Below are 13,378 nucleotides of genomic sequence, written 5' to 3' on the forward strand. Positions count from 1 at the left end.
ATTACATAAATGGTTTTGTTTCGATTCTTAGAGGAGGTCAACAAATTATTATTAACTATCTTCTTGTTATATTAAAATTTGTAGCACGAAATTTTAAAAAAAAAAACACAGAAATTTCAATTGCATTATGTAATTTGGGATTCCGTGATGAGTGTGTGAACTTTCAGATTAAGATTATATAACATACATAGAAAAATGGATCATAGAGACCAACAGTAATTCTATAAGACGTAAAGTTTTTTTTAATTCATAGACGGGAAAAGACGGTACACTGGTAATTCTCCTGATGGTGAGCGGTTATTTGCATACCTTACCACAGGCTCGACCACTCAGAATGTGGTTTGTCGACTTTATCTGTCTTATTAATTATAAAATCTATAAATCTATTAAGTTAGTAGAGTTATGACAGAATGGATGCGTTTTAGATATTTTATTTACCTACTTATCAAGACTTTCCGGATCAATTCGGATTGCCTAGTAACAAGTCTAATTTGAACTGGGTCGAACGGAAGTAAAACTAGGTTTTTTAACTTTTACGATGTTGACCTCTACAGTAATTGATAAACGTCCGCGATCCCAACCTATTTGACTTTTTTAAGATTGGGTGATACAAACGCGGAGTACTCTTATGCATTAAATATTCAATGTATCTATTACTTTTAAATAAATTCTAGTTATGTTAAAGAACTTTATTATACAAGTATTATAATAGCTGGCTTGTTGGTTTAGTCGTTCCCACCACGCAAAAATGCGAACAGATTTAATTCAAACTTTGTACGCTTATCGGTGACCATAGAATAATTTTATCTTATTATATAGATTAAGATAAGGCAGCATTTAATTATTTTCATCAATGCCATCTCGAGTGATCTGTCTAATAAATTTATACCAACTGGGCTTTTACTTACATAGTATATGATATTATAGCGTCTATAGCCTTTAGAGCAATCAGTTGACTATTCTACACAATAAAAATTTTTCAATTCGAACCTACTGGTTGCTGTATTAAGGGAGTTAAAATAAATAATTTACTCAACTTAAAGTTTGCAAGTTTCTAAGTCAGTATGGATGTATAGATAGATAGATAGATAGATGTATGAATGTTTGTAACTCATTTATGTTTGTGGTAGTCGAGCACGCTTCGGCACGAATTGGGCCAGCTCGCACCGGGGAAGTACCACACCCCCACAGAAGACCGGCGTGAAATAGCATTCTGCTGTGTTTCGTTCGGAGAGTGGGGGAGCCGGAGGCCCATATCCTTTTCGTGACCCTTTCCAGTCCTTTCCTTTATTCCTATCGCCAATCTTTTCTTAATCCCTTCCCAAAAAGTCGGCAATCCATTTGTAGAGGCGTAAGGTCTGCAATGGACCTTATGCCTCTCCAAATGTTCATGGGCGGTGGTAGCGTTTACCATCAGGCGACCCACCAGCTCCATTGCCGGCTGTAACATAAAAAAAAAAAAAAAAAATTTACGCGACAACAATTTGTCGTATCTGTATGAATTTTATTACAGAGATCGATTAATTAAAGAGTGTGGAATAGCTCATAGGTATGCTACTTTTTACCTGATACACGACGATAAACGATTTGCATCAATTTCACAGTGCGGATTTTCTTCGAAGTCGGTTTATACAACGTTTGGCATAATATACCTAACTAATGCATATGCGTCCGATCCATCTCGTTCAATTAAGCTGTTTATTGTATCGTTACGTAAACGTGTAACGCAAATTATAATCATAGTAAAATGTTTATTTACAAAAACCCATCCCATCCCATCCCATCCCACCAACCCAACCCAACAAAAACCAACCCGTTTATTTACAAAACACAAAAACTATTAACCTATAATTAAATAAAAAAAACGAAACAAGTGAAATACTCTACATCGAATATACTAATCTAAAAAAAATATAGGAAAAATATGGGAAGGAGCTTAATTTTTATGTGGTGGTAGCTTCATCATGATTTGGGCTAGCTCGCACCGGAGAAGTACCCCACCCCCACAGAAAACCGACGTAAAATAGTAGCATGCAACTGTGTTTCGTACGGTGAGTGACGAAACCATTCCCAGTCAATTCCTACTTTCCAGTCATCAATCCTTTTCTTTATCTGTTACCCCTTAAAAATAGGCAGCGCCGTCGCAAAGGCGTAGTGCCTGGCGAATTTTCATGGGCGGTGGTGATCGCTTACCATCAGGCAAACCGCTATGATATAAAAAATAAGAAAATGTTGTATTTAAACTACCTAGATACAAGATATCTTCCCTTGACGCGGGATATAATCAATTTAACACGTATTATACAACACATAATAAGGAATAACAGGAATAACAATAATACACCCAATGATTTTACTTAGCAGTATTTTTTAAGGCGTTTTCGCGTCTTGCTAGAAGTGGACAATGTTATGACAACCGTTATACCACATCCCTTTTCCTTTTGAATCTGAAACCTCATCCAAGGGTTTAAACAGCAAAAATCAAATATTTTTCTGTACTCTGACACTAAAAACTTTAAAAGGCTTTTTGTCATTGCAAAAAAACAGATTCCATACTTTATTGAAATGTTGAAATGGCAATGATAAACAGTTGTTTTGACAAATTTTGTATAGATTGACATTTGACGTTGACACATTTTAAGGATCGTTGTTGGTAGTTCGTATAATAGTTGTTTTCGTTCCATTATAAACACATTTTTGATGATAATAAATGCCTAGATAGAAATGAAATAAATGCAAATATTGAATCAATTCTATGAAAATGTATAATTTTTTTAGTGTAAAATTTCTGTTTTCTGCTCCATTTTCAATTCAATCAATATTTAATTAATAGCGTTGTGTATAATTTAAATGTATATAATTTTAATAGAAAATGATTGGAAGTACTTGTGTAGTATGCTTAAAGCACACACGCCTGGCAGAGTCATTATTTCAACATAATGAAGATTTAACATATGCAGACATGATTGCATTTGTAGCTAATATTGAGGTATTTAAATCAATAAATTAACTAAATACTTAAATGTGAATATAGGATTTCAAAATATATTTTTATAATATAATGTTTCAGATAGTTGAATCAAAATCAGACAAGGCTATGATTTGTTTGATCTGCCAACGTAAACTCAAGGAATTGTATGACTTTAAAGTATTAATACGAAGGTAAGCATTATTAAAAGTTAAAAATTGTCTAATGTCTTGGAATCTCTTTTTTATATCATAGTGAGCAACTGAGCTGGTGGTTTGCCTGATGAACATTCGCAGACATAGTGCAATTAAATATTTCTTTCAATATTAAAAAATAAGTTTGTCAAGTAATTGAAGTACATTAAAATTATTAATTTGTGTTTTATATTATCCTACATTTCTAGGTCTTATTCAGAATTGAATGCAATCAAGCACAGAAGACTTGTTTTTGATAATATTGATGAATTCAAATTTTTATTAAAACCAATAAAAGACAAAGCAAAACAGAACTTAAAACATTTGTTATTGGATAATAAGAACTTTTTTACACATTATGAAACAGCAATAACTAGAATATATAATGAAAAGCCCATTACAGTTACAGATGTACCAGAATCTATAATTGAAAAATATGAGCATGATGATGTTGATGATGAAGATGACAATGATGAAATAGTAAGTTAAGAAAAGTGCAAATTCATAATTGTATATATCAATTGTTTTCAGATTGGATGAACTTACAAGAGTTATGATGACATAGAAATTAAGTATTTTCCTAAAAATTTAATCTATTTGTGTCACATTTATAAATAAGTTTTCTGAGTAATTCCAAAATAGATAATATGAGTGATTTGGAAAAAGAAATTAAAGAAAAAATATAAAACCAATCATGAGGCAGAATTCGAAATACCAAATTATATAGTATTCTGATGCTGGGCTCTACTATTGTTGGCTGGGCAACCTCATTTGTGGTTCTATGTTTTAATTGAACCAACTGTTTTTTATGTTAATCAGCAAAGGAACTGGTGGGTTGTCTAATTGTAAGCTACCACTGCTCACAAACACATTGGCTATCACAGATACATTCTCATACTACTATTTCACGCCGAACTTCTCGGTGTTTGTGGTACCTCCCCCCTGCAATCTCGCCCAATTCGTACATAAGCGTATTTATTTCGTGCTGTTGTTCCATATGAAAATCTTTCGTATAGAATAAGATAAATAAAATAGCATGAGATAAATATTTAACTCAGCGTTATAAAAATACATAAAATTTTCCATGAAATTGAAATTTATTCGAATATCAATACATTATGACATTTCAGTCAGATTTTTACAATTTGGATGATTCTTATCCAGAGTACCAGAAGGATCACAATAACAAGAATATAGGTGAGTAAAATATGTTTGATAAAAGCAATAAATTAGGGAACCAATTTTTACGAATATTATTTCGTTACCAATGTTAATTATAGTTATACTGGCAGAATTTTGGCTACGACCTTTCATTTCAATGTAGGCCAGACACACTTAAATTCATTTCTAAATTATACCGACTCGACCAGAGAGATCAGGAATAGAACCCTCGCCTAGTGTTCTAACACTGCCATCTACCTGACCTTGGACTGCTATAGTATTAAAATGGGCTGTGTTTTATTCGACTTCAGAAGTCGATCCTAACTCCTAAGAACGCCCGGCGAAGTAAAAAATTGCCAAATATGTTATAAGGATTGAACGGCTGCATACATTTCATACATAAGAGCACAATTAGAGAAACTAGCGAAGCTTATATATAATTTTGTTTTTAAATTTATCTGTACATTATTGACACCTCCATTAAACAATTGAATCTATTTTTGGAGAATATTTTTCACAGTACAATGGAACTGATATGTGTAGAAACTATTACAGTTTCTGAGAGTAAATAACTCGTTACATACCCCTCTACCCCCCTCCTGAAATGATGCTGATTTATGAAATTATGCAAAATTCCAAAAGTGTAACATAATATGTTCTTTTGTTCATCGCTATAGTTTTATATAGATAATAATAAAACCAGCAAAAAATCCAGATGCCTAAGAGTGTGTATTAAACCAGTCTATTTACGCGATATAACAACGAAACCTATAAAATCAAAACGATCGCCAAAATACGACCGCTCGCGCCGTGCAACGAAAATAATATGCGCGCATTGTGGGATATTGACAAAATATATATGTTCACACATGCTTATTCATACAGGTAATTCAATTTTATTTTCAGTGAGCACTTACTACAGGTGGTAATGGAAATAGATAAAGTTTACTTCATTCATTTATTTGCTACCTCTCTACCCGCGGCTTCGCCCGTCTTTTAAGGGAAATCGCATGAAAATGAATTGTTTCACCGCTGTAAAAATCTATTCACAAAAGTCACACCATGTAATTACAAATGATGCGTGCGGTACGAGATTTCGTAATTATATTTTATTATGTATTCTACTATGATACGTAGCGTTGGATTAACGTATCATTTGTGGTTGGTGCTGTGCCTTGCCGTGGACGTGTAAGGTAAAGCATCTTGGTATGGTTTATAGGAGATTTCTTGGCATACATGTAAATTTACAATAAGAATAGAAAAAAAAACCATCTAATTATTTCATTTTTTAAGGTGTCAAAAAATTTAAATGTGAAAACGAAAAATGTAATAAAAGATTCTTTACTCGAGGACATTTGAATGCACACATCAAGATTCATTTTCCAAATCCAGATGCTGCATATAAATGTGACCACTGTACTGCGGTTTTTACACAACAGACACGACTAGTCAGGTACATTAAATAACACCCGTTGTATTTGCTTCGGAGGTTACAAATAAAAAATTAATGAAATAAAAAATGTACATAATAATAAAATAGAAACCATCGGGAACAGGGGAACAGCTAACTACAATTCGATTTATTTCGATTTTTTTTGTACTTATTAGGTACAAAAAAATGAGGTTATAAAAATACTAGCTGACCCGACAAACGCTATTCTGCCTTACTCTTTTCATTTAGGGGTATGAAAAATAGATGTTGGCCGATTATCAAACCGGCCGGATATGCACACAAAATTTCATGAAAATCGGTCCAGCCGTTCCGGAGGAGTATGTTAACTAACATTGTGACAGGAGAACTTTATATATATACAAAAGAAAAAGACAGCAATTTAAAGAAAATACTAACATGGTTCTGTGAGTTATCCTAAAATAATTAAGTAAGTTTGACCTCGACATTGTAGGCACAGGTACCTTGAAGTGGCATAACCAGTCTGGAAAAGCCTGAAAATTCTAACAAGTGAAAAAAAATCTATTTTTTTTAACAGAGATAGAAAATTAATAAGGTGACTTAATGGTGAAGGTATATCACATTCAAATCTTATCTATAAGTCATATGAAAAAAAGCTCTAATATTAAAAGAAATTATCTATCATCAATTTTTAATTTGTTTTTTATACGTTTTAGTCACATGTCAACACACACAGACAACAGGCCACATATTTGCGATATTTGTCAAAGGAATTTTAAACGGGTTAGTAAATACCACAATTTTATTGTATTTATTTAACTTTTAGCTAGAATTTAATGCAATGAAATGTAACTTGTACAATTGGAAACGAATACAGTAACATTTATAGTTATAGGAATTAACAATGTTTTTTTCTAGCCAAGTACGCTTACACGACACAAACTTATACACACAATCCCGATGTGTAAGTGTGAAGTGTGTGGAATTGGGTTCAGAACGAAGTCAGCGCTGAGGCACCACCAGCGTGTACACACGGGAGAACGTCCATTCAATTGTAAAGTAGGATTCATAGTTTATATAGAAATCCAAATACATATTCTGGTTATTTTCATTCGACGAAAAAATTAATACGTTATATTTATTGCAGATATGTTCACAGCCTTACAGTTACAAACGTGACTTTAACATGCACTGTTTAAAAAAACACGGAGTATTTCTGAAGCATAGGGACATATATGTTATGGATGAGGAAACTATGCAACGTGAAAGAGCTTTAATGAAGGACTTGTTATTTAAAGTGGAAAGTGGATTGAAAATCAATGAAATAACAAATCCCTTTAAAGGTCCGCACGCGGCAATCGCTTTTGAAATGGCAATGAAGTTTTTAAAAGAAAATAAAATGCCTATTGATTATTTCTGAAAATTATTATGTAGTCGCTTTCTAAAAAATCCATGTTATGTACACAATGTGTATTTTTATTTTTTACTTAATAAAGTGACGAAATGTTAAATCAATAAAAATTTTAATTTTCAGTTTTTAATTTTATTTTGACTAAACTTGTTAAAAACTTCTTAGGTACTTATTAAGATGATCCTTTCTAACTTACTAACTTATAAATTCGAAAGTGTATGTTGTTTATCTGTTTGTCTACCTTGCACGTCTGGAGATAGCGTGATTATCAAGTTAGGATATGACGTATTTTAATTTTTCCTATTCCTATTTTTCCTATTTTATGATAATTCTGAACCGAAGATAATATGTTTACTATACGCTGAAAATACGTACGTATAATACGGAAATGGCCAATATTATTCACAATACTAGGATGAATATTTTTATTGCAAATATAAGTTTGAAGGAATAAACCTAATGTAAGCAACTTTATTAAGCTTCAAAAAATATATTAATAAGTATGTACGGCAGCCGTTCTAAAATGCATTCAAAATTTGCCAAAAATCAACATGCTTACCTGAGCGCCTGCCACTTGGGGCTTGTTGAATTCCGACTTCATGTACTTACGTATAGTGCATCATTAATGCATAAAAACCCAGGTCTGGTGTGCTCCAGTAGAGGTAGTCCCTCACTGGCCCTTAATCTATATTCTTCTTAGTGTAATATAATACAACCTTCCTCGATAAATGAACGCGAAAATAATGATTAATTCTAAACAGCAAGCTTTAGAGATAAACGCAAATGAACATACAAACTCTTCAGTTTTATATGTATGACTATACATTGGTAATCTACCCGTGACTAACTGTAACAAGAAACAAAAATATCACATCAGATAATACAACAATATCGTAAATACACTAAATAATAGGCACTTACGGTGTTCCATCAGAGATAAATTGATTTGGTGATTTTATTTTGATTTAAATATAATTAAATTTATCAGGGTTTATGAAGGAAGATACTTATAACACTATAAAATATAAATACTACAATGAGATACGTTCAATATAACTCATGAATGGAAACTGGACGCTTTTCAAGATAATTCTTATTTGAGAACAAAGGTAAATTGGAGATCCATTATTGTATACAATAGCACAGGTATCTATTACATCTTGGGGTGTTAATGGAGCTTTCTTAAACCCATCAATCTAATAAAAGTATATAAGGCGAGGAATATCTTTTCCGACATTATTCGTTTGCCAGTCCTTGACATTGAATATCGTCATGGTAAGAATTTTATCTATTTTTGTAGGCGGCATAAATTTTTACCTACATTATTATTTGAATTTTAATTTTGCTTCTCGATAAAGTGCAGCTTATTCTTATCAGAGTAAAAATAATAATATAGCTTTAACAAATACAAAGCCACGAATTTATTATAATAATTATTTAAATCGATCTTAATAGAATAGTCAACATTTAGCGGCAAATATTTTAAACATCGTATGCCGCGGACATGGGCACAAACATGTACTTTTCCTCGATTTACAGGTCCGGAAGCATTCTATGTTGATAGAATTATGCGTTACATTTTTACTGCTTATTCAAATCTGGATACCCATGGTGGCCTTAAAGAAAACGAACGTTGACGAATTCATGGTGGAAAACCAGAGGACGCATACAAGACAGAACTACGTGGTGCAGAGGGCGAATGATGATGTACCGGATGACAATATCGGTGTAGCGTACGCTACTGAATTACTTAGCCCACGCACGAATCCTGAAGAGTTACCAGCTTTAATCGTCGACTACGCTAACATGATCCGTAACGACATAATCTTATTAGACAAATCCGTAGAAACGAGAACAAGAAAACGTGGAAACATTAAGGTGAATAAATATAATGTGAGTATAATGAACGTTAGATGTGAATTGAATTTTTTTTCATGTTATAAATTCATTTTATGTGTCGTTTTCAGCGAGGCGTACATGAAATACCTTGTAGCTGTGAAGAACGAGTGAGTTTTTATATAAATATACATAATATATTACAAAGTTTTTCAAGTAAACATTTGATTGAAATTAAATTATTTCCATTTTAGGGAGAATTAAGGTACCTAGGTCCCCAGTATGTGCCCAGTACTATAGAAAGTAGAATATGCAATAAGGATCTCTGTTCGTCAGATTTTGGATGCCAAATACGAATGTACAATGTAAGTATTATGTGTTATCCCGCCAGCGTCGAACACTGACACTTTCAATTTAATTTGGAACTAGGTTTTCAAAAAGATTCATTAGAAATGGAAAACTTCAATGTGTCGTTAGGGATTTGGTAACGGAGATAATCTTATAATTTTTATTATTTCTTTCCCCACAGATTACTGTATTAAAAAAGAAGGAGCGTTTGGATGAAGATTCATCTGAAGAGTTACCCGACGAAATCAGAAAGCATTGGGTCGCTGTTAAAAAACCTATTACCATTGCTTGTTTCTGTACCAACGAATATCGAGAACGCTACTAATTTAATATTGTCTCTTGCCATGAATATCGTTGATACAAGAAATCAATTATGAAATATATGTATTTAAATACATTGTAAATAATTTGAATTGTTATGATTTTTTTCTGTAATTAAACAAAATACTATTATTATCGACACTTTAATTACTGTACACTTATTTATTTACGAAACATCAATTGTACAATTCAACTGTAAAAAAAATTAATTCAATTTCATTCCAGTACAAAAAACTTCCATCAACAATACCAACTATACAACGGGTTTAAAATCAAAACTGTATTATGTCGGTGTCATTATAATATACATTTGTTTCCTTAATTGTAAAAATGATGTATGTAGTAATGTGATCTTAAATATTATACAATTATTACGTTGGTTGTGTGTTTTAAGCGAATTAAACAAGAGCTTAGTTCTCAAATGCGCTCTTGTTTGTCAAGACGATTTTTTGCGCCGTTGTCATATTGTGTAGATGTTATTGTTGATCTAAGATTAAAAATTACAAAGAATCGAAAAAGTCACAGAATTTCTAAGAAATTTTAAATAAATTGAATTAAATGTAATTAAACACAAATCATTTTCAAATTTTCATAATGGAGAAGTTTCAAAGCTGTTATTATTATATTCAATGAATTAGTATGCAAATATAGAAAAAAATATTTACACTATCTTTTATATATCATCAATAAAAAATGACTTAGAAATAGAATTGTTGAAGTTTACGTATTTAAGAATGCAACGTATGTGGTTTCTGATTCATCTGTGACGTCATTTGACCTATTCAATATTGCCACAAAACACGAATCATTTAAGTTTTAGTTTTTGAATCATAAAGAATGACCCCCTAGCCAATTCAATTTTTTTTTATGTTACAGTCGGCAATGGAGCTGGTGGGGTATGCCTGATGGTAAGCGCTACCACCGCCCATGAACATTTGGATAGGCATAAGGCCCATTGCAGACCTTACGCAAATGGATTGTCGACTTCTTGGGAAGGGATTAAGAAAGGATTGGCGATAGGAATAAAGGAAAGGACTGGGAAGGGTAAGGAAAAGGATATGGGCCTCCGGCTAAATTTTAATATATAAATAAATAATAAATGGAAGGAATGGAATTTAATTTTCACTGAGGCATCTCAGACATCTTCATCTGGGTGCACTGGAATAGGCATATACCACGCGCAATTCAACATTATTCAAAAAATTAAGTTACCACCACAATCATCAGTGTTTACTGGTGAGTGTCTGGGCATTTTGAAAGCAGTTGATTATATCTTATTAGCGATTCTCAAAGTTCTCTGCAAAGTCTTGAAAAATATCCATTTAATAATAAGCTATTCTACCCGATAATTTTCGACATAGGCACAAATTAACACAAAGCTTGAAAAAAAAAAAATACACAGTAGTTTTTGCTTGGATACCCAGCCACACCGGGATAAAAGGTAATGAAAAGGCAGACGCCCCAGCAAAAGTTGCCATATATAGTGGTGATACATTTCCATACATCAATTATTGCTACGATCTTAGTTAGTAACTTTTTCAAAGATTACCCCCGTGACACGTGGGCTAAACTTTGGTAAGTAGCGGAATGCTAAAAGGGAAACATTTCCATTCCCTTCAACCACGGATTCCAATAAAACCTAGGTTTAGAAAATCAAGGCAGGTAAACTAATAACAACTGTTTTAATTCGTATGCGTAATAGTTTGGTCTTGTTGACATAAAAAAAAGTATCAGTTTCGACTTTGAAACGCTAGGGTCCCTTATTTCGTTCCAGTTAATTTATTATACATTAAAGAAAATTACAATATAATGTGAATAAAGTACCAAACTTTATTGACTTCTATAATCTATATCACAAAAGGCATAACTAACAACTTAATAACAAGCAAAACGAGCATCGAACTATCCTCCGATCGTTCCCCGGTAAAAGTAGTACTAAAATGGAAAATCAAAGTGGTACCTAAACCTTGCAAGTTACACTTCAATAAAACTAACTGGGAGCTCTTCAGACAGCTGCTCGCAGAAAAATTAGAAAGCAAAATTCCTTTACAGACGGATGATTACATAACAAAAGCTGTAGAACATTTCAATAGCTGCGTCCAAAAATCAGCATGTTCTGCTACACCAGTTGCAAAGTCATACACAATGCTAACCAGCATCTGTAAGAGAACTATTTGCTGATAAACGAAAAGCTCGGAAAAAAAGGCAAAAACCACGTTACCCTACTGATAAAAAGCGTTTGAACTATCTCCAATAAAAAAAAAAAATCTGCAAAAAGATAGTGAAAGCCACGCATATAACACGCAAATATATCTAGAAAACCTTGATACTACTTCAGAAAGCAATTACTCTTTGTGGAAAGTCACTTAACTACTGAAATAACCGGCATTTAATCATCCTTCTATACGTGAAAGTAACTTAGAATGGACTTCTATCGTTGCAGACACAGTCACTACATTTGCTGAAAGTCTCAAAAAGCTCTTATCTCCAAATCCTGACCCATGCTTCACCAAAATCCAGGAAGTCACAGAATTACCACCACCAACTTTAATCACCCATTAAAAAGTTAACTGGTAAAAAAATTGAAACGGCAATCACACGATCCAAGTAAAGCTCCCGGCTATAACCTTATAGGAGGAAAAATTCTTAAAGAAATGGCACGGATTCAGTATCTCACTTCCCTACATAATGCTATCCTACGTCCTACGAAGGGACATTGCACTTTTTCAATGGAAAATAGCTCAAGTCACAATCATACGACCTATCAACCAGTACCTGTTCCTTCAATAATCATGGAGATAATTACTCTATTCAGATTATCTCCGATTATTGCCACGGACGAATTACTATCTGACCATCAGTTTAGCTTTCGTCAAAAGCATGGTAGTATTAAACAAGTACACAGACTAGTGGAACATATATAAACAATGTTTTTGAAGCCAAATAATACATATCATTGTTATCGGAATCTACTTACGACTCAATATGTATACATATCATAGGTAGCCATATAGTTACTTACATCGAAATGGTCTCATATCCATAATTAGCGCTTTTATCGCTAATCAAATCACACTTCATTAGTTTGCATCAGTTTTCCCCCCACAGAAGACCGGCGTGAAATAACCTACTGCTGTGTTTCGTTCGATGAGTGGGGGAGCCGGAGGTCCATATCCTTTTCCTTACCCCTCCCATTCCTGTCCTTTATTTCTCGCGTCTATCCTTTCTTAAACCCCTTCCAATTTAGAGTCGGCAATCCATTTGTAGAGGCGTAAGGTCTGCAAACGACCTTGTACCTCTCGAAATGTTCATGGGCGGTGGTAGCGCTTACCATCAGGCGACTCACCAGCTCTATTGTCGAAAGTGACAAAAAAAATATTGCTTATACAATGTATACATACAATACAATAATAATTGGAAAAAAAAAGTCTACTATCGGGTAATAAATAAAATCCGAATCGTAAGTAACTTATACAAAAATACATTCGTACGTACTCCGCGAATAGTTTCCGAGTCCTCTAGATCAAATGACGACACACAATTCTGATAACAAAAACTTATTCTGATAACATAATTGCTCTTGCAAGCGCAACTTCAAAATCCTATAAGTTTTTCATTTTATGGGATATTTTATAGTATCTTTCATGTATTTATTAAATTTGTATTAAATTGAAAAAAATTGAAGCTTCTCCATTATCCTACGGTTGAATATAAAATAAAACACTGAC

The 13,378-nt window shown here is 33.0% G+C and overlaps 2 protein-coding genes across 5 annotated transcripts; both read left to right on the forward strand.

Moving 5' to 3' along the window:
- Positions 1–2,648: 2,648 nt before the first annotated feature.
- On the forward strand, positions 2,649–7,169 carry LOC119831493 (zinc finger protein 85-like). Of its 4 annotated transcripts, none has more exons than XM_038354879.1 (9): positions 2,649–2,989; positions 3,071–3,162; positions 3,372–3,642; positions 4,293–4,359; positions 5,011–5,208; positions 5,617–5,776; positions 6,451–6,517; positions 6,653–6,793; positions 6,882–7,169. In XM_038354879.1, the coding sequence occupies exons 1-9, from the start codon at positions 2,873–2,875 to the stop codon at positions 7,152–7,154; spliced, it is 1,386 nt and encodes a 461-aa protein (XP_038210807.1). In that variant the 5' UTR covers positions 2,649–2,872; the 3' UTR covers positions 7,155–7,169. The 4 variants fall into 4 exon arrangements, with proteins under 4 accessions (XP_038210807.1, XP_038210808.1, XP_038210809.1 ...); XM_038354880.1 differs by having other exon boundaries at positions 6,653–6,788; XM_038354881.1 differs by having other exon boundaries at positions 3,566–4,359.
- A 1,493-nt stretch (positions 7,170–8,662) lies between these two features.
- Positions 8,663–9,656, forward strand: LOC119831374 (prothoracicotropic hormone-like). Its single transcript, XM_038354689.1, has 4 exons — positions 8,663–9,038; positions 9,113–9,151; positions 9,236–9,346; positions 9,511–9,656. Exons 1-4 carry the CDS (start codon positions 8,700–8,702, stop codon positions 9,652–9,654), a joined length of 633 nt encoding a protein of 210 aa, XP_038210617.1. The 5' UTR covers positions 8,663–8,699; the 3' UTR covers positions 9,655–9,656.
- Positions 9,657–13,378: the final 3,722 nt, after the last annotated feature.

This window comes from Zerene cesonia, chromosome 13 (assembly GCF_012273895.1).
Source record: "Zerene cesonia ecotype Mississippi chromosome 13, Zerene_cesonia_1.1, whole genome shotgun sequence".
Lineage (NCBI taxonomy): Eukaryota > Metazoa > Arthropoda > Insecta > Lepidoptera > Pieridae > Zerene > Zerene cesonia.

What these genes read in the sequence shown, in the direction of transcription:
- LOC119831493 (XM_038354879.1), top strand. Translation starts at nt 2,873, where the DNA reads ATGATTGGAAGTACTTGTGTAGTATGCTTAAAGCACACACGCCTGGCA. An exon ending in TTTAAAGTATTAATACGAAG is followed by an intron (nt 3,163 to 3,371) that starts GTAAGCATTATT and finishes CTACATTTCTAG; the next exon opens with GTCTTATTCAGAATTGAATG. An exon ending in TCACAATAACAAGAATATAG is followed by an intron (nt 4,360 to 5,010) that starts GTGAGTAAAATA and finishes AGTTTTATATAG; the next exon opens with ATAATAATAAAACCAGCAAA.
- LOC119831374 (XM_038354689.1), top strand. Translation starts at nt 8,700, where the DNA reads ATGTTGATAGAATTATGCGTTACATTTTTACTGCTTATTCAAATCTGG. An exon ending in CTTGTAGCTGTGAAGAACGA is followed by an intron (nt 9,152 to 9,235) that starts GTGAGTTTTTAT and finishes TTTCCATTTTAG; the next exon opens with GGAGAATTAAGGTACCTAGG. An exon ending in GCCAAATACGAATGTACAAT is followed by an intron (nt 9,347 to 9,510) that starts GTAAGTATTATG and finishes CTTTCCCCACAG; the next exon opens with ATTACTGTATTAAAAAAGAA.